Source organism: Protopterus annectens, chromosome 1.part0 (genome assembly GCF_019279795.1).
Source record: "Protopterus annectens isolate FY-2018-M chromosome 1.part0, PAN1.0, whole genome shotgun sequence".
NCBI lineage: Eukaryota > Metazoa > Chordata > Ceratodontiformes > Protopteridae > Protopterus > Protopterus annectens.
Window position 1 is genome coordinate 1,061,812,036 of NC_056725.1, and position 21,987 is coordinate 1,061,834,022.

At 40.9% G+C, this 21,987-nt stretch overlaps 1 protein-coding gene across 2 annotated transcripts in view; it reads left to right on the top strand.

Annotated features, from left to right (window-relative positions):
- Nucleotides 1-21,987, top strand: part of QRSL1 (glutaminyl-tRNA amidotransferase subunit QRSL1) — a 679,774-nt gene that overhangs the window by 368,110 nt on the left and 289,677 nt on the right. For both annotated transcript variants that reach the window (XM_044064940.1, XM_044064949.1), the window contains 2 exons: nucleotides 2,387-2,562; nucleotides 2,661-2,773. In XM_044064940.1, coding sequence (XP_043920875.1) covers nucleotides 2,387-2,562; nucleotides 2,661-2,773 — 289 coding nt within the window. The remainder of the gene's footprint in view (nucleotides 1-2,386; nucleotides 2,563-2,660; nucleotides 2,774-21,987) is intronic.

A 21,987-nucleotide genomic window follows, 5' to 3' on the forward strand; every position in this document is an offset into this window, starting at 1 on the left:
CACTAACTGAGGATGCAGGAAAACTGTACATAATTTTTCTGCTGTCTGCTTTCTGCTGTAATGGAAAGTCTTAAACTGATTTACTGGGAGAGTTTTTTCCCCTCACTGCTTCAGCCACTTTTATTTTGGTCCCAGAACTTGTGTAGGCCTTATGTTTGTATGACCATATGCTGCACACATTGTGGAAGATCTTCACTTTTGTATTTATTTTTATAAAGATATAGGAAATCTCCAAACTCTGGACCCCATGTAGTTTGGCTTTGTGAAAGGGAGATCATGCCTGCTCAACCTGGTTGACTTCTTTGAATCAGTCACCAGGTCTGTGGATGAAGGTAAGGCAGTGCATACAGCCTACATCGATTTGGCCAAGGCCTTTGATACCATTCCTCACTCAGGAATTATTGATAAACTCACCAAACTAGGCATCAACCCCTATATCACTAAGTGGGTTGCAAATTGGCTCACAGATAGAACACACAGTGTGAAAGTAGCGAACTCCAAGCCACACTGCCAACCAGTCATGAGTGGAGTCCCACAGGAATCGGTCCTGTGTCCTCTCCTGTTCAGCATCTACTTCTCAGAAGTCCAGGCCAACACAAAGGACTCTGGCTGACCAAGTTCACAGACTACTGCAAACTGGGAGACATTATTAACTCACCAAGTGATGCAGCCATCCTACAGAAAGGGCTTACTGAGACCAATGACTGGTGTCAAAACCATGGCCTTAAGCTTAATGTCAAAAAATGCGTCATCATCCCCTTTGGTAAAAACTCAGTTCCCATTAATTACCACATCGATGGAACACCACTGAACACTGAAGGTGTTGTAAGAGATCTGGGGACGCAGGATGACAGCAACCTCTCCTTCGACCACCACATTGACACTGTTGTCAAAACGTCCTATTTGGCACATCTCATTACCAAGGACTTTGCATCCAGGAAGAAAGAGGTCATCGTCTCTCTCTCTCTCTACTCTTCCCTCATTAGACCAATCATAGAGTATAATGCCCTATTTGGCATGTACCTCACTAGACACCTGCAACAGCTGGAGAGGCCACAGAGGTACCTCACGAAGAGGATCCTAGGCATTAAACACATGTCCTACAGGGACAGACTCAAAAGACTCCAGATATTTTCTGTCTCATATCGCCTACTTAGAGGAGATCTCTGCTTGACTTACAAAGCCATGTCTGACCCAGCTCTGTTAGAAATGCTACATCTAAAGAAATCCCAATCCCTCCACACCACGCACTCCAGAGACCTCACCCTCATAACCACAATCAACAGAACATGCTGGAGGGACAGGTTCCTCACCCAGAGACTGCCCATGCTTTGGAGTAGACTTCCCATACATGTCAAGCAGAGCACCTCGCTGTCCCTCTTAAAGAGAAATCTTAATGAGTGGATGGGTAATAGAAAGCCTATCCCGGGGATCACTCCAGTGGCCGTACTTGATAGAGGCGCTGGGAAATAATGGTTGGCACGATGCCAGGGCACTTCTGTGGGCTAGGCTTGTAAAGGCTCCAGGGCCATTAGCCTAGTACACACTTATGAACCTATAAGTTGAACTTCTCATATCCCTTTCTTTCATACCAGCCCTTAAACGGAGTACCTGTACCATAACATTAGGGATTCCCTGTCCACCAGCAGAACTTAAAAATACACACATGAGACCAAAGCTATAATTTTTATATCTGTTTTAACTCTCTCTCTGCTTGTGGTAGTTCTTGACTTGGGTGCAGATTCCCCATGACCCAGCGGTTTGAGATGGATTCAGCAAACAGATGCAGAAGCAGTGAGTTTATAAAGTGCCATGGACTTGTCTAACTTCAGTAAGGGGATAACAGGGGGCATGGTGACTTGCCGTCATATAAAATAGTTTTTCTTTCACAGCTTTTCACTGCCTGTGTTTCAAATGATCAGACTGCAGCAGGTTGGGACTTGCTGAAGTGTACTATAACACCCTCTCACGGTTGGCTCCATCCTACCTCCATTCTGGTTTCCTGACCCTAGGTTCCCTGGCTTCGAGTTCTAACAAATTCATCTTCATTTATAGAAAATTTCATTCCAGTTTATATTGGTAGTGTTAAACTTTTGTAGTTTTAAAATGTGTTACTTCCCATTGTTGAATAGTCACATTATTCATGTTTTTCTTTTGGAGCTGTATAATCGTTACTTTCTTGTTACAGCACAGTTGTCCACACAGAGATAACAGTTGCAGTGTATCTTATTGTAACTTCTGGGAATACTGTATTTCACTGTGTTCTGCAACTCACTATTACAGCTTGCCAGTTTTTGCCAAATATTATCCTGTGTTCAGTAAGTTGTGTGTGGAATGCTACATCATTAGTAAGTTTTAGTTTTTAACATTTTCTTCATTCTCTTAGGACATTGGGATCTGATACAGGTGGATCCACAAGGAACCCAGCTGCTCACTGTGGAGTTGTAGGGCTAAAGCCCACATATGGGCTGGTTTCCCGTCATGGTCTGATTCCTCTAGTAAATTCGATGGATGTGCCTGGCATTTTCACTAGGTGTGTGGATGATGCAGCTACTGTTTTAGGTAACCTGCTCAAAAATGTTTTCTGCACATAAGCATACCTGAAGCTTTTTTCTTTTTTTTTTTGTATATTGTAGATTAATATTCTTGTCTGTGTACAGGTATACTCGCTGGTCATGATCCCAAAGACTCTACCACTGTGCAAGAGTCCTTCAAGCCATTTCAGCTCCCTGATGGGATAAATGTCAAGAATATATGCATTGGTATTCCTAAGGTAAGCAGTGTTCATCACTTGTCCAAATGTTTTCTTAGCTTTTCCTAACTGTGCTCCAGTTTGTAGCAGCATTGTCATACAGGTTCATTTTTTACTGTGCTTTATTTCCTTTTTGGAGTAAGATGGCAAATGTTGAAGATACCTCTGTATGTATTTCGTTGCTTCCTCGTTCACATGTTGACACACAGATATTGATCTGTTTGTAACAGGGATGCATTATGCAAGTGTTAATGATATTAGAATGATAATTACAGGTTTTTCTGTTCAAAATACTGCCTCAAATCACTGTTATCTAACTGCAAAATGTAAACACTTTGCATTTGCATTCATAATTTTGCAAATTGTGAATGCATTTGTGTTTTTGTGTTTTATGCGCGTGTGGGTGTGCGTGCATATGTGGGCGTCCTTGCGTGCGTGCACATGTGTATGCATGCATGCACGTCTGCATGTGCACGTTATTTTTTTGCAGTTGTCTGCCACCCTCTTCAGAATCGGTTTCTCTGCCTTGCACATTTTGAGAGCCATAAGCTCCAGCTGTTCTGTTACCCTGCAGTGGATTAAGTGTGTAAATTAGGGTTACCACCTCTCCAGGATTGCCCAGGATTCTACAGGATTTTCATAGCATTGCCCATCTCCCAGAAGTAATTAAAAAAAACTCTGAAATATCCAGGAATTTACATCTCTCTCTCTCTCTCACTCACTCACTCACTCACTGACACACACACACACACACACACACACACACACACACACACACACACACACACACACACACACACACACACACACACACAGTTCCCCATCCATACTGGCATTCATTCACACATCGCTCTCACTGTCACACCCACATGCCACACACACACACACACGCATGCAGCCACACACCCACTTGCCTCAACTGTACAGATTTTTGCCTCATATTTTTGGTCTATTTCCCATAAAATTGTGGTTTTCTGGTGTTAGTGGCAAATAATTAAAGACTGAAGTTAGAAAATAATGACAGACATTTGAGATTTAGACTTATTAACCTTCAGAAAATTAATGCTAATGCACAAACCTGTTCTTTCAACTTTTTAAGTTTGTAAGAGCAATATTTAAAAATTATCCCTATTTTTGGGTCTTTGTCCCACATTTATTCATGCTTTTGTCTGAATTTCTTGCTCTAAGAGGTTGAGAGGTATGCCACTTGACTTGACTTACGCATTCATTCACACATTGCGCACTCACTCTCCCGATCTCTCTCTTCACACACACACACACACACACACACACACACACACACACACACACACACACACACACACACACTCTCGCTCCATACCTCTCGACCTCTTAGAGTAAGGAATCTGGACAAAGCCTTAAAGAAAAGTGGGGCAAGGTCCCAAAAATAGGGACAGTTATTAAATATTGCCCATTATTTACTGCTTTATCCAGATTTTTTGTTCTTAGATTTAACTCTTTAGCAACCGGAAATTACACTTATCGGGCATCTACCAGCAAGAATAGGAGAATAAAAAAGCTGTTTAACCAGTTCCTTAGTTTATTATGTATTTCACTTTCTTCTGGGTTGGTTTTCCAAACAAGAAATTTCTTGTCCATAAAAAAATGTACGCAGTCTACGTCTACATGTTCTTGGGTGTGGCTGAACTGTCATCCACAATGTATGACACCTTAAGATCGACCATATAGCTGCCTGCTGCCCTGGAAGCAGAGTATGTACTGTGCCAATCTCCATGGGTGCTGGATAACTTACAGTCTACTGTATTTAATTTGTTGCCTTGGCTGCACTGCGCATGAGCAATAAAATTTTGCAAGTCACAATGGCCGAATCAAAGCATTGAGATTCTGAATCTGAAAGTTGTATAAAGGCAAAAAAGAAGGATCACTGTTCAGTCAATGATGAATGGCTAAAAGATGATGATTTTAAGGATTGGTTGAGTAAGTAAGCAGAGTCTGAAGCAGAATGCAAAAATTTGCCATCACACATTTACAGTAAAGTACGAAGGACGCAGATCGGTAGTAGTGCATGCAGCATCAGAGAAACATAATAAAAATATGAAGCAGCTTAAAAAAAATAGAGTCATGGCAAGATTCTTCAGAAAACCAAATACCAAAGAGACCGATCTTATAACAGCTGTTGAAGTAACTCTAATTTACCACTGTGTTAAGCATCATCACAACTATGCAAGTCAAGATTGCTGTAACAAGATAATGGGAACAGTTTTCCCAGAATCTAGTATTGAGAAAAGGATTGCTTGTAGCAGAACAAAAGCAACTAATATAATTGAAAATGTTCTCACTCCTGCTTCACAAGAACAGTTGATCTCTGACTTACAAGAGTCAAAGTACTTTTCAGTAGCAGCTGACTCTTCAAACAAAGGAAGCATTAAACGTTTTCCAGTTAAAGTGCAGTATTTTTCAGACAAGGGATAAAACATGGTTTGCTAGACTTTTAAGAAGATTCATATGAAGGCATTGAGGTGATAATGGGTAGATTAGTTGAAGTGATAGAGAAAAATGGATTGGACATAAGCAGAGTGTCTGCATTTTCTGAGGATAATGCTGCAGTGAATTTTGGCAAGAAGATTTCTATGTATGAGAAACTGAAAAAAAGAAATTCTGAACTCATTTCAGTGAATTGCAAGTGCCAGATTCTGCATAATTGTGTTAAACAGGCATGCAAAACTTTGTCAATGGCCATTGAAATTCTCATTCTCAAAGTTTATGCTGAAATTTCAGGATATGCCAAACGAACTGCACAGTTCCAGTAATTTTTTTTTTTTGTCGAACTTGAGTATCAAGACATTTATCATCATGTACCGACGAGATGGTTATTACTTACAGCACTTGAAAGAATACTTCTAGTATGGCCTGCTTTGCAGTCTTACTTTGTTTCACGGGGAGAAGAATAATGCCATAAAGTAATTTTGGATGCGTTTAGAGACTAAGAAAGCGAGTCCCTACCTAGACTATACTGCTGTTTCTTACACAATGTTATGCAGGTCTTTCAAAGTAGTGTGCTAATGTTAGAGTCTGATCAAACTACTAGTTCCAAACTGCATGATATTATGGTTGGAGTAAGACAGCAAATTGCAGATCGCTAGCAAGACAAATTTTATGGAAAGGCTGCTGCAGACATGCTTAAAAAATTTCCACAGGATAAGAAAAGGCACTTTGAAGCTGATTCTGATCAAGTCTACAACAAGTGTATAAACTACCTAGACAAGTGGTATAATTACCAGGATTCAGAATTTCAAGCAATGAGAGCTTTAACCTTGAAAGAACCAGTGATGTGAAGCTTATTCGAGGAACTGGCAGACAAGTTTTGCATTGATATCGAGTACTATGATGACTACTGTATTTTGTGTGACATCCAAACAGAGCTGGTGGAAAAAAAATAAACGAGTGGTCGATTGAAGAATTTTTTTTTGCAAAATTGACACATAGGAAGTTTGGTGATGGAACTCTTTTAATATTGTATCCTTTGTATTTTCTATACCTGCGTTGAATTCTTCATGTGAACGAACTTGCAGTGTGATGAATTCTTTGTGGACCAAAGGGAGAAAAAGTCTGGGACTTGGTGTTTTGTGTGCTGAGCTGCAGGTGTGCGAAAATTTGAGGTACAGTTGTTCTCAGTTTCGTGAATTCTTGATGAAGACACCTAAATTGTTGGCGGCTGCAAGATCTGATCAGAAATATACTTTTAAGTGTAAGTAGTTTTTGTGACTCTACCAAAGCGCACAAAATGAACATTTGAATAATTAGTTTACAGTTGTATTATTGTTTTGAACTTTTCCTGTACATAGTATGCGTTGTACAATCATTATGAATATTAACATATCAAAAATTTATAGTCTCCAAGTCGAACATTACTTAGGCCAAACAGTACGATTTGTGTTTAACATTAAAGTAGCATCTCCAGGAATTAGCCTTATGTGAGGTGGCAACCCTAGTGTAAATGGAGAATTAATTTTTGAAAAGTATTGTTAACAGCTTGGTGATTCTGTCACAAACTTTTTTAACATTATTTTAGTAACTAGATTTAATTATTTCATGGTGTTTTCTATATGACATTTTAACTGTATGACACAAGCACAGTTCAGAAGTAGAATTTCATTTTTCTGTTTTCGCTGTGGACAATGGTTGGTTTCTTTTTCATTTTGTGCTTCTCTGATGTTTCCATACTGGTTGAGGGCTGCAGATACACTATATGTATGAGGCTGAGGCAAAACATGACTAAAGGAAACTGAAAAGAAGTTACTAATGCCCACATCTAGGGGAAAAAAAGCTGCCTGAACTTATAGCTTTAATGGAGTAGTAGTAGTTTCATTGTTGTGTGTGCAGGCCTTTGGGCAGTCGCTTTTAGGTTTTTACCAATGTCTTTTGGGCAAAGTGTTCTTGTATCCCAGTTTTTCAGAGTTTTTATTTATATCAGATTCCAGCAGATTGGGACTCGCTGAAATGAACTGTAATACCCCCTGACTGTTGTCTCCATCATACTTCTGTTTCCCTGACCCTGGGTTCCCAGACTTCTAGTTCTAAAAATTTCTTCTTCATTACTTCCTTACTGCTATCTAATTATCTTCCCCAATTTTCTGTCTAAATATACCATAAGCCTGTTTTTTCCTCACTTCATATTCCAATTTCTATTATATTAAAATAACTTACCTTGCCTTTAATTTCTCTACAAGCTGTTTAAAATTTCTCTAAATATTAAGTGATTGTCATATACTTTGTATCATTTCTTAACCAATATTTTTATATTAGCTTAGGAATAGATGGTATTCCTGTAGAAGTTTGGAAGCTAGGAGGGAAAAAACTGAACGAGCTGGAAGGTTTTGCTTAACAGTATTTTAAGAGAAGAAGTACAAACATCCTGGAATAAAGCAGTGGTAGTTGTAATACCTAAAGAGGGTAAAGATCCATCAGATCCAGCTTCATACACGCCCATTTCAATACTAAACCATGATTATTAAGTGTTCATGTCTATAATGGCTAAAAGAATGACAAAAGTAATGCTAAAATTGACAGATATGGATCAGTGTGGTTTTGTGGAGGGGAGGCAAAAACTCAACAACATTAACAGAATGTTGGTGATCCAGAGGGAACATGTTGTTGGTGAGTCTTGATGCAGAAGAAAGCATTTGACAGTTAGCTAGGACTTTATGAGCAGGGCAATGGAAGCATTTGCATTCCTTGATAAAATTAGTGTTGATTAGGGGGATGTATGAGGGATTGCAGGTGAAAATGAAAGTGGGTGGGTTCCACTGTGATCATTTCTGCTTGAGCAGAGGAACCGGGGGGGGGGGTCCTCTTCCCTTTTGTTATTTGCATTATATTTAAAACCATTGACAAAGAAGGTAAGGGACTCAGAAATTCAAGGACATAATTGGTATGGTAGTCGAGAAAAGCTGGCCCTGTTTGCAGATGATATTGTTTTATACATGATCAAACCAGAAAAGGATGTTACAGTATTGTGGAACATTTTCAGATCTTTTCAGGATACAAAATTAATGAAGCTAAAACAAAGGCAATAGTATTAAATTATGTACCCACACACAAATTGGTTCAGCATTATCAGTATTTATGGGGACATGATATAAGTATTTAGGAGTATGGATAAAAATGATTTTGGTGTGGCAGCTAAGGATATGTGGGAAGAGACTAAACAAAAAATACAAAAAACGAGAAATTGGAAGCTCTGTTGTATGGGTATGGATAGTAAGATGCAAGCAGTTAAAATGTTGTAGTCCCTTTAATCTTGTATACAGGTCAGGCATATTTTTATCAACCAGAGGAGAACTTGTGGATAGCAATTGATAAAGAGCTGAAGGATTTTATCTGGGTTGAGAAGATGGCAAGAGTCTGGTGAGAAGTTTATTCTTCCAGTAGAACAAGGTGGATTGGGATTACCTGATTTGAAGAGATATTTCAGAGCTACACATTTAAGGTTTCTCTACATAGCAGAAGGAAAAACTGTAATTCAAAGTTGAAAGTGATGATGATGAAATGGGGGGGGTCAAGAAATAAGCAGAGACTGTGATTTTGGATGTAAACCTTTAAGGAGAATCACAGAATATTATATTCATAAAGTACCAGAAAGTATTCTAAGAACTAAGCCAACACAGGAATGAAGAAAGGAGGTCCTGCCGATGAGGATGACTGAAATTCGGAATACAGACAATAGCAAGAGGAGACTGGAATTTATTGGCGAAAACTGGCAAAGGAACCAAGGTATTAAGAGCAAATAACTACAGAGGCAAAGGTGTTAGGGAAGATGCCAATGATTTATTTGGACTGCAGATTAGAGATTTCCTGTACTCTGATATCGGTCCTTAATAAGGAAGGCAAAGATAAAGAAGTAGAGGGGGGGTCCTAAATGAAAGACCAGCATTGGTAGAGTTTTAATAGAATCTAGAACAGAAGCTGCTGTTAAAAAAAGGAATAATTAGTAGAGCATATAAAATATTGCATGGCAACTATAAGAATTAATCAGAGGAGGTTGGAAAGCATTGGGAAGAGAGAGAGACTAGATAAGTAATTCTCAACGAAACAATGGGGGGGATGTACGTTTGTCTCCCAAATATGTTACAAAATCTAGAAGTTTTAGGATTTTTGCTTGGAAATGTTTACATAGATATCTTTATACCCCAAGTAGACTCCAGAGAATTTTTCCTCAGGTAGACAGCAAATGTTGGAAGTGTGATGGGGAAAAAATTGGTAATTGAGAGCATATTTTTCTGGTAGTGTAATGAGTTGACAAGCTTTTAAGATACCCTGCAGACAACTCTATTAGAGATGCTAGGTGAGTAAGTTGGTGTAACTAGGGAAATGATTTTTGTAAACTACGATACAGTATCTGAATTGCCTAGACACAGTAAGTCCTTGTTGCATCTAATTATGGTGGCTACCAAAAAAGCAGTTACTCGAAAATGGAAATCAGAATCTAAACCAACTGTACTAGAAGGTAGTGAATATAGTAACAGATAAAACTGGAATTGGGATCTTAAGAAAAGGATAGGAGCAAATTACATAAGAAAAAATGGGAAATGTGGGAACAATGCATACAGGGGATGAATGAGGTATAAAAGAAGGCAGGATTTGAATCAGCTATGTCATGTTTGACTGCCAGTGATTGGGTAGGTTATAAGCGATGTATAATGTTTGCATCTAAAATTATGTCAGTATGGTTTGTGATGTACTGTAAAATACTTGCAACTAAGATTATGTCAACATGCTTTGTTTTTCTTTATATAAATGTATGATTGGCTATGTGATAATTTAATAAAGATGCTTCTTGTTTAAAAAAAATAATGTGGTTCAAAGCCCCCCTAAAACATTTTTTAAATTAGGTCTAATTTTGTTATTATTTTAAACTGTAGATGTTTTTGTTTTATTTGTGGAGATTGTAAAATTATTGCACTTAGTGTTTTGTAATAATTTGGAGGTTTTCTGCTCGGGCCTCTGCTGAAAATGGGCTTCTACATAGTCGGATTTTCCTGTTATTCAGTTGTCAATAAATAAGTAAATAAATATAGTTGGCATGTAAGAAGTCATAATGTTGCTTATATTGCAACTGAGTTTCTCAAAGTATGTGTAAATTCTCTAAATAAATAAGTTTCAAATAAACAGTTTATTCGATTCTCGGCTGGAGTGCGGGGAGTGCTTTCTGTGTGGAGTCTGCATGTCCTCCCTGCGGTTGGGTGGGCGTTCGAAAGATATGTGTAAATGGGCGTGCCTTCGTTGAAGGTTGAACGTCGAGCTGGCACCTCGGCATTCATCAAAATCTACTGCCAATCATTAGTGGGCCAGAGTTCCGCTGTGGCGACCCCTAACCGGGAAAAGCTGAAAGACAACAACAACAACAAGTATAAGTTGATATAAGGCCCCATTTCAGTGCCAATGTTTCATGCAAGACACATGGTACCAGTATGTAATTCACAATGAAATGAGTAAAGAGTTGGTAGTGTTAAGTCTCCTGTGATATTCCAAAAGTATTGTAGTGTTTGTGTAGTTCAGAAGGATAACTAGGTTATATTTTCCATTTGAATAAGCAGTGTTTTAGGGAGATATGTTAAAGAAGCCTGTTTATTCCATAGTATGTATGTTGAACAACTGAAACAAAATGTCCCTTGTATGCTTATCTCTCTTAAATTTCTTCAAATATGAAACATGCATGTTTTTTTCCTCAGTGAACAATAAATAACTCCAGTGCTTGTTTTTTGTGCTACACTGTCATCTTTTCATACATTTACTGTGCCTAGTATGACCATCTAGATTGGATAACTGTTGGGATTTACTACTTTTAGATTGTGATCTTGGTCTTGGAATATAATTCCTGTAGTCTCTAGCTCCTGTACTACAGCCTGTGTATGTCCTCTGAGAGAGTATCACTAACCTTGGAGGGCACATGGATCATATGCACTTCATAGTTTTCCCTACTCCCATAGTTTCTGTATAGCTTTTGTTTTAAGAAAGTTTACTGTGTTTATTGCCCAAGTTCCTTCAAAATGGTTGTGCATTTATCAGGTGATTGCCCAGGATGTATGACAGCACTGGCTTGGGAGAGCACACACAGTGAAGGAGTGCAACAAATGCTAGCACTTCATTATACCTGTACAGGTACGAAGGAACAAGAAGTTCTAGGCCAGCTTTAGGTCTTGCTGAGGGTGGCCAGTACTGGTATCAGCAAGAGAGTCTTCAGTTCTAAGTGTTGGAGGTAGAGTGGAAAGTAATGGATCAAAAATAATGCATCAGCCAAAATATCTGCCCTCTGAGTTTTTCCCTGCAGTGATCTCTTTGCATGCAAGGATTAAGCTTCATGCCTTCCTTTGGTTGGTAACAATGAAAGGGACAGAAGAACTCTCTTGGCAGCCATCTTTAACAGAGTTGAGAGGTTCTTATAGTGTCTCAACCAGCCTCAAGCATGTGATGTAGCATCATGACTGTTGATTTTATTTGCAATGAGTACCACAGCAAAGTTTTGATAGTTAAACTTAGGTTGAGAGAATCCTTTCCTTTTGCATCCCTCAAGCTTTTGGACAAGGGGAACCTTACAAGACACTACAGCCATTTGCCTTGACTAATATCTTCAGTCTAATATTACATTCCCTATTCTTTTGTTTGTTCAACAGCTTGCATTGGTGACAGTGCTTCTTTCTGGTTTAAAAATACTTGCATAAAAGGTTCTTTTCTGTCAGTTTAAGCTCCTCCATATAAAATTTGATTCCTCCTAGTTAAGGCATATCTAAAGGTTCTGTCTTGGTCTCCCTCCTCTTTTCATTGCTTATTAAATGTCTAACCACTGATCTTCTCAAATTCATTAATTTTCTGTGCAGGTAAGATGGGTATTTACAGTTCCAGAGCATCACCTGGTAAATAACCATAGAATTCTTTTTACAAGTCTAACCCCTTTAGCTTAATAATAATAATAATAATAATAATGTTCTTCTTTTGGCTTTTCCCGGTTAGGGGTCACCACAGCGGAACTCTGGTCCGCTAATGATTGGTAGTAGATTTTTACGGTGCCGAGGTGCCAGCTCGACGCCCAACCTTCAACGGAGGCACTCCCATTCACGCATACCTTTCGAACGCCACTCGACCGCGGGGAGGACATGCAGACTCCACACACAAGACGCTCCAGCCGAGAATCGAACAGGTGAACCTCTTGCTGTGAGGCGACAACGCTACCGCTGCACCACTGTGGCTTATAATAATAATAATAATAAAAGCTAAGACAAGACCTCAGTCTCTTAACTGTGAAAAAATAAAATCATCCTCCTCCTTGATCAGTGTGTAGTTGTTGTTGTCTTTCGGCTTTTCCGGGTTAGGGGTCGCCACAGCGGAACTCCGGTCCGCTAATGGATTGGCAGTAAATTTTGACGAATGCCGAGGTGCCAGCTCAACGTTCAACCTTCAACGAAGGCACACCCATTTATGCATGTCTTTCGAATGCCTGTCCAACTGCGGGGAGGACATGCAGACTCCACACAGAAGGCACTCCCTGCATTCCAGCCAAGAATCGAACGGGAGAACCTCTTGTTGTGAGGCAACAACGCTACCGCTGCACCACCACGGATACTCTTGATCAGTGTGTAGTGAATTCTCAAAAACTGACCCCTTTCCCAGTAGATTTTATATAAAAGTTTAAAATAGACACACAGAACAATCCAGTTGCTACTTAATGTTGCCTGGTTTGCTGAGTTTCTTTATTAGTGCTCTCTTCCAGTAGAAGTCATCAGATAAGTTTTTAATGAATGCGATTACATTTAATTGACATGCTTACATACTTCTGAAAAGTGGGTGTGGTAGAGGAAGCTGTTGTCATTGGCAGTTTGATTGACTGCAAATTGGTCCAAGCTAGCTCTCAGCCTGATTGGAAGATGCTTGCCTAAGTGATGACCCCCCCCCCCCTTTTTTTTTTTTTTACACGAAATCTACTGGATGGAAGCACTCATTAGGAAATTCAATAAACAGGACAGCATTAAGTAGCAATTGGATTATCCCACGTTTTTATTTCTATCTTTTATATAGATTTTTTTGGGAAAAGGATCACTCTGAGAATACCTTTGCATACCGATCAAGAATTTAACAGCATAAATCACAACCAGTAAGATATACTAGTGCCTAACATTAGTCCCACCATGAAAGCTTACCATCCATAACCAGTAATAGTGGTGTAAAGGGATAAAGTCCTGACTTTGGCCCAGGGGTCAAAAATGCAAGTAGTAGCTCAGTTGCTTGGTGGCGCAGTATGCCTATAAAATGGAGAGGGAAGACGTGCATGCTCAGGCAGCATATATGAAAGCTGATTTCTCTGGTAGAGACTGGGGAAACAGCCACTTGTTGCATCCTGTGGGTGGATGGAGTAGTCCTGCTGAAATCAGTATCTTGCAAAAGTTGAGGGGTGGTTCACCTGTGACACCCATTGCACATCCCATCCCTGGGTTGGAGCTGGGGGGATAGGGCATAAAAAATCCTAAACCACTCCTGATGGATGCCTAAATGATGGCCTGTCTCATCCAGCTCTTGCATCTGGTGATAGGAGAATTAATGGGCTCACTGGCTGGGAGGGGGCCAATGATCAACATCAGCAGGGGCAAATGGGATTAAAAAAAGTGCTTCCCATCCAGTGGAGGTCAGATCTACTTCTTGGTTCTTTATAAACTTTTCAAGCTAGATTTTCTATTTCTAGCTGGTAGACTGTCCAACAGACATACCTGCTGCAGCCTGAGAGCCATTATTTTAAATGCTTAATCTGTACATATACCCAACAGCAAACTCCATAGCATGTCAGTCTTGCTCCTGAACTCTGAGAATCTCTACCCTACACAGTCCAAAACATTGATTAATACTGCAGTTTCTGATTCTCATCTCATCTGTTTAATTGTTCGGTGCAATTGCTTTCACTGAAATTAGCCAAACTAACCAACAGACTCTTGAGGTACTTATTTTCAAACTGCCTATTTCATTAACATGTAAAAAAAACTATAGACAATTATATCACTGTCTTTCAGTCTTGCATCTTAATCCATCTCCCCTCTGAATTACAGATTTTTACAGGTGTTAAATTCCTAGCATCTATCTTTAACATAGTCTTCCTTTCTTTTTCAGTTTGTAACTTGATTTAAATCCCTACTCCCCCACATCATTACAAAACATACATAGTACCTCCTCATTAATATTATATCATCAGTGCAATAAATCCATTTTGTGATTGTAAATCACAATTTCTGATTGCACGTATGCATTCTGAACTACCACACATTAATACTAGCTCAACAACCAGTATTAAGTTTTTAATCCCTCACACCTCTCATCTTCAGAAATCCCTGAGTCCTAGTGATCCACGTGCTCCCCAGCAGACCTCTGAACCTCTTAGTGCTAGAAATCTGTACAGTGCCTAAAATAATGGGGGGAGGGGAACGAAGGCCCAAATATAAGAACATATTTTAAGTATTGCTGTTGTAAATGTCGTTGCTAGAATAACAAGATTTGTGTTAGCTTGCATTTTCTGAAGGATATGAAGTTTGAAGCTCAAATGTAAGTCATTATTTAGTGACGGCAGTATTCAGTGGTTTGCCAAAAAAAAAAAAATAATAAAAATACAAATTTTATGTGGAACAAACCAGGAAAATTTTTGGACAGTCTGCAAAAATCTGGACATTTGACAGGTATGCTCCCCAGCCTGAATGAGAACCTTATTCTGTGCTTGATGTGAGAGCTTTATGATCCTATTTTATTCTTCTTTGGAGGCAAGAGGTCAGATACCACACTGGCCATCATTCATGTGATGGGCTCTTCCTTCCTTGTGATGGTTGATAGCTTTGCTTAAAGCTACTGTTCCAGGACATCTTCCCGTGCATGGCTTACACATGGTCACCTATCTACCTTGCACTAACAACAAGTCACACAGACTCAATACCTGCCTCTTTGCATACCCCAGCACCGCTGTTGTAGTCACTGGGCCAGTGGCCTTCCTTCCCCCTGAGTGGATGAGCTGGCAGCAAAAGCTTACAGTCTCTCTGTCGTATCTTGCTCCTCCAGTGCTGAAGCTGCTAATCAAACTTGTGTCATAGTCTGATCTTATCCTTCTCTGCCACAGAGCCAGCAATATATTGTCTTTTCCTTGTTTTGAAATTGTAATCTTTATTGAATATGTAATCCGCTAAATTAAAGTTTCTGTTTCAACATATCTAATATAAATATTATTGTGGTGAGGTAATTAAGGAAGAAGAAGCAATTAAAATTTACACTTACGGATTTTATCATGTATGACTCTATAATTACCCTATTGTTTTATATTTGCACTCACTGGTAAACTCTCTTGCACTCTGATAAACCCAAAACCAAAATTCCTTGTCCTATAATACTGATTTGACAACTCTATACACCATAAGAGCATAATTTCTGCTTTAGCTGTAGATCTCTGTATTGTAACCATGTTGAAACACCTTGCCCTGGATTTGCCCTTGTAATTTCTTTTTGCTGAGTTATTTCATCCATCATTTCTATTGCTACTTGTCAACTTGTAATTTCTACTTACATGTGACTTCATTTTCCACCCTCAGTTAAGAACAGCTTATGAAATACCTTGCTCAGTTTGCAATTTCCACATATATGATCCCACATCCCTTCAACCTTTTCTCAACATCACCAACATGTGTTATCCTCTTGTGGGAATGTGTGACAGTCTTGTCTGGATGTAAAAATACAACATTCTCAAGTGCTAACTTTTTAGTCTTACTAGCATCTCTGTAACTAATTAAATTCCCCTCCAGCCTTCTCATTTGGTGTTGGTACCTGGTCTTGTTTTTTCACATTTGTTTAAAGCTTATAGCTCATTGATGTTATGTTGTCCTATCTCTCCTTCATTCTTACTTGGATGGGTTTGAAGCCGATTCTTGGCTCCAACTCAGCTGAATACACAGCTGGCAGTCTCAAACTTGGCTCGTGGCAAGGTAGGTATCCCATGATGCAGTGGTGCAACTCCAACATATCTCATTTGACGCTTTGAGGTTGGATGTGCTCTTCTTGGCTGTGGCTAAGTTTTTTGTCTTTTACATTTTACTAGCTTAAACTTTTAGGATTCATACATTAGTTAGTGTTTTGTGTGCTTAGATAGTTAAATTTAGCATGTAGCTTAGTTTATTCCCTTTCTGCTGTTGTGTGCTGTTTGGCCGTCATTTTTTTCCGCAGGCCTGCATTTGTATCCCGTAGTTATTTTCTGTAGTGATGCCTTATTAGGATATCTGTAGTGTTGTGTGTTGTTTTTTGTCTACACTCGTGGTAGCTAGTTTGATTGTTACTTAGCTCATTTAAATTGGAGAGCTAATTGCCCGTTTGTAATTAGAGGGCTTGTAGTGTTAGTCTTAGTATGTTCTGTCTTTTGTATCTAAGTCTGTTTAAGTAGAGGTCCTAGTGCTCATTTTTAGTCAGAGCAAGTAGTTTCTAATTATACTTCTAATTATATTTCTTAGATGTGCAGTGTTTGTTAGGTTAGTGTGTGTTTATATATCTAGCGGTGTACTGAGTTTTTATTTGCTATTTGTAATCCTTTTGGGTTTTTCTTTACATGTCTAAAGAAACCAGGGAGAAAGTGCATAAGCCTTCGGGCTTTAAAAAATGTCAGAAATGTACCCAGAAAATGTCAATTACAGACGGACATGTCATTTGTGTATATTGTCAAGGGGCTATACACCTACAGGAGTATTGTACTTTCTGCCACTCCTTTAGTGCACGTGTGTTATTGGAGAGGAAATACAAGTTGATTTTTAAGGGGCTCTTGAAACCAACCTTTGAGGAAGCTGTGTAGAGCGCTTTTTCTTCTTCATCCTCTTCTTCTAAGAGGGAGAAACCATCTAAAAGGCCATCTCATGTCTCTTCGGCTCAGTCTGAGCCCCCAGAGAAATTGTCAAAACTTTCTAAGCTACTTCCTCGGCTCCACAGGCATCAGAACCGATGGAGATCATTATTATTGACAAGCCTGGTTCTTCGGCCCAAAGGTCTTCGAAGCCGCAACATACCGTGTCTCGGGGCCAGTCCAGTGATATTCCACCGGTCTCCCCTACCTTGAGATCTCCCATTTTGGAGAGATCTCATTCACCATCTTTATCCTCCAGGTCCACTAGGAGCCTATCTGATGATGATGTGTAGCAGGTGGTACGCAGACCCTTGAAGTCACTGGTGCTAGCTAAATTGTTCTCTGCTCCGACCTATCAGGTCTTTGAGGCTTCCAAGACTCCCTTGCATCCACTGTTGCTCCTTCTCTGAGCCAAGCTGAATCTACAGAGCCTGAGTGCCTGGTACCATGCAGAACCGTCGGTTCTGGGACCCCCTTTGGAGATTACGGAACCGATATCTGCTCCGACACCCTCAGTACCGTATGGGGTGTCTTGGAGTCTGAGTTCTCCGGTCGGCCCTGGGGGGGGGATGCTCAGACCCTAACTTCTTTGGTTCCGAGCCTACCCCTCGGTGTGTCGGCTCGGTTGAGCTGGACTCCTACATCAGCCTCGGAGCTGGTCTCTCTGGGTCTGTCCTCTGTCTCCTCTGAGCTGGTGGGATCTGCTTTCGAGCTGATGAGTGTGCTGTCCCCCTATACAGCTCTACATAGGGATACCGGCATTTGTCCTCCCCAAGGCACCGGCTACTGTCTCTGCACTACCCCCATCCACAGGACAGCAGAGATTTAGAGCCTCAGGAACCCCCATTAGGTGAACCACTCTCTTCTGAGTCCTCCCCAGAATACTCTTCTGAGGAGCCCCCTCAAAAGAGGACCTGAAAGAGGAAGCATATAGACTCCCCTGATGAGTCCATCACCTCAGACACTGACCTTGAGGAGTCAGAAGGGTCCCCACGGTCGTCCTCTGATGATATCTTATTTGCAGATATCCTGGAGATCCTAAAGCAGAGAGGTGGCTGGAAAACTATCACCCCTTCTGATGAGGAGTCTGTGTACCTGAAGACCTTTGGAGCTCAACCTTCAGCCTCCTGGGTGTCTCCGCCTTTTGATGAACTAATGGATATGGTCAGTCGAAAGGCACGAGTCTCCTGACACCATGAAACCAGTCCCTCAGAGGCCAGACACATTTTTGTCAGCCCCTGCTGGAAATGATTTTCTCACAAAAGGTGTACCTGTAGATGCTATGGTGGAGGCAGCAGCCACCAAGAAGGAACTTTCTGAGACATCCTCATCTCTTCATCCTCTGAACAAAGATTCTCAAACGATGGACAGATACGGGAAGCGTGTCTTTTCGTCAGCGACCTTTACACTCCGATTGCTGAACTACCTCACACACTTTACAAGGCTGCAAAGAGATCTTCTGAAAGAGCTAGGAGATGCTCTACAAGGTTCATTAGCTGTGGGGGGTGGCTGAAAAAGTCTCCTCCCAGCTATCCACCTTAAATTCTATCGTCAACTCCTCCATGAGACTGATATCTTATGCAGTGGATGGAGTGAGTAGGGCAGGGAGTTCAGGAGTTTCCTTGAGGAGACGCTCCTGGATGCGCTTGTGTAATTTTGCAGAACCTTTTAAGTCTACCTTTAAAAATGTGCCTTTTGATGGTTCCTCACTCTTTGGATCCAAAGTAGAAGACACACTCACCAGATGCAAGCAGGAAGGGAAAACTCTCTCTGCCGTTGGAGTATATTTTTCCGTACCTTCAAGACCTTACCCTAAAGGCCAGAAGAGTGGAAAAATGTGGTTCAAAAGATCCCAGTGAGTTTTCCAAGATGCACGAGGTGAATCCTTCCCCAGGGGCAGAGGGGGAGGCAACAATGGTAGATGTCCTAGAGGCAGAGGGGGACAAAACCAGGGTGACCATGATTCCTTTCATGGACGTCCCCATCAGCGCTCCTGAAAGGAGGTCCGCTTGCTCTACTCTAGAGGTAGTCTGGGGACGTTTTTCTTTGTACCCAGAGGCCTGGCAAAGTATCACAAACGACAAGTGGGTACAAAACATAATATCTAGAGGATATTCCATTCCCTTTTGTCACCCTGTCCCACAAATCAGAACAATCCCGGAAGTTCCACCCAGTCTAAGGGAGCAAGCAACTATAGAAATCCAAAAGTTGCTGGACAAAAGAGTCATCCAAGAAGTCCCCGCAGACCAAACAGGATTCAGAACTTACTAAAGATTCTTTTTGGTGCCAAAAAGAACAGGGGACTGGAGACTCGTATTTGATCTTAGCACGTTAAACAAATCTGTCAAAAAGTCAAAGTTCCGAATGGTGACACTGCAGTCAATACTTCCCTTCTTAGGGGAAAGACTGTTGGATGTGCTCAGTAGACCTCCAAGATGCATACTACCACATAAAAATGGACAGAGCATCAAGAAGTCACACTTCCGGCTGGGAGTCGGTCATTATCAGTTCCGAGCTCTGCCCTTTGGTCTCACTACAGACCCCAGAGTGTTCACCAAATTCATGGCAGTAGTAACGGCTCACTTGAGGCACCTTGGATTTCAGCTTTTTCCATATCTGGACGACTAGTTCCTAACTGCCACCACCAAGCATCTTCTCCAACAGGCCAGGGATGTGACATTGGAAATCTGTGCTCTGTTAGGCATAACAGTCAATTTACAAAAGTCTGCCTTATTTCCCTGTCAACATATTATCTTCATAGGCATGATGGCACGTCTTCCAGCCAACAGAATTTCTGGCCTCAGACAGCAAATACTTCACCTTCTTCCAAAGGACAAGGTAAAGGCAAGGGTAGTTCTGAAACTTCTAGGGACAATGGCTTCAACCATAACACTAGTTCCTCTCGCCAGGATGCATATGAGAATCCTTCAATGGCTCCTATTCTCCCAATGGTTGCTTCAAGAACTTCCCATGTCCCACCTGATCAGAATAATGGAGTCATGCAAAAAGGACCTACGGTGGTGGATTCGGTCCAAACATGTGACTATCGGGAGACCCTTTATTCCGCAACAACCCGTTGCTACAGTGACCACGGACACTTCCCAGATAGGGCGGGGGGGGCATTATCTGGGAAGGATGGTCCAAGGTGTATGGCAAGACCACGAGTCCCACTTGCATATCAATGTTCTAGAGATGAGAGCTGTGCTTCTGGCATTGCAATCATTTCACAACTCTCTTCCACTTGGGACGATTGCAATACAGTCAGACATTATGTCGGTTTGGTACATAAACAAACAAGAAGGAACCAGATCATACCCACTTTGTTGCGAGGCTGTGAGAGTTTGGCAATGGGCAGTTTCTTCTCAACGCTTTTTAGTAGCAATTCACATCCCGGGGAAATCCACCGTGATAGCTGACAAGCTCAGAAGGGCAATATTAATGCCTCACAAGTGGTCTCTGAACCAGAACATAACGGAAGAGATTTTCCAGAAATGGGGTCAGCTTTGCTGTGATCCTTTTGCCACTCCCATGAATGCTAAGTGCAGCCGCTACTTTGCCCTAATTCCCCTATAACAGAATTGCCAGCTTTGCTGCAAATTGCTCATATAGAATTCATCACTGTACTGTTTTGAGACAGCTCCACTGGCTTGAACTGCCCAACCTCCTAACCTACAATCAGTTCTGCCTCCGTCATTCTATCTATTACCTCCCCAGTAAGTGTCCTGCCCTCAAATACTTCTACAGCATCACTCACCCAAAAGGCCTCTTGGATCATCAAGCAAACTGCTACTAGAAGTCAACAACAGCTACAGTAGTTTTGGAGACATACTATATAGTAGTTCAGTGGCTACAAAATGGAACTCTCTCTCCACTAGCATACAGAACACATCGTCCAAAGCCTCCTATAAAAATCTCATTAGGCAACATCTCAAGCAAAGTTGGCAGTGCTATGACTGCTCCCCAGGCTAGTGAAAGGTACACATACTAAACCTAGAGTACTTGATAATAGTTTTCACTCTTACTTACAAACACTGGCTAATGTACAATGTATGTACTGTACCTGTGTACTATGTATGTATTCTACCTATGTTCCAAATTTCAGCTCTACACAACAAATCTATTAATTACCTTTATTTTTAAATTAATATTTTCTTGTTTGTTCTCTCCACTGTAACTGTTGATGTGCTGCATACCACTATAAAAACATGTCTATTGTAATTTGTGTGAATACTGATCATGTCTAAATATACCTGTAGTTTTTCTATGTGGAGCTTTTCTCCCTGGGCATCTGCTGAAAAAGGGTCTTTTTGGCTCAGTCAGACACCCCCGGTTAACAAATGTAGAATAAAATAAAAAAATAAATTGTGCAACTTGCTTGGGGCCAGATCATGACATTCCCAACTATCATTTCTGCACCTGATTCAATTCTAGAACTAATAGATATAGGACCTAGATTTTAGCTATGCACCTCAGCAAAGTGTCTGATACACAGTGTGTTATGGCATCCGTCCGTCAATCTGAAGCCAATTTTACCTAAGCATAAGTGGGAGAAGGAAAAATGACCCAGGATTAAGGCCTCAGACAATGTCCGCTCACCATTGGCCATTCCTCTCAGGCTTATCACTGAAGAAGGTGAGGAGCTTTTGCAGCCACCTTCAGCAACCTAGGTGGTGAAGCAGGCCTCTACAGAGACCCGCTCAGAATTGATATGCTGTCGGGTCCCTTGACTTCTGCCCAAGCCTTAAGACTCTGCTCATTGGTTGGTTCTGGGACTGCTCTGCAGGTCTCAGCTTCTGATGACTGCAGCACAGCCAATGTTGTGCCAGACCTTGACATTGACTATTCTTCCGAG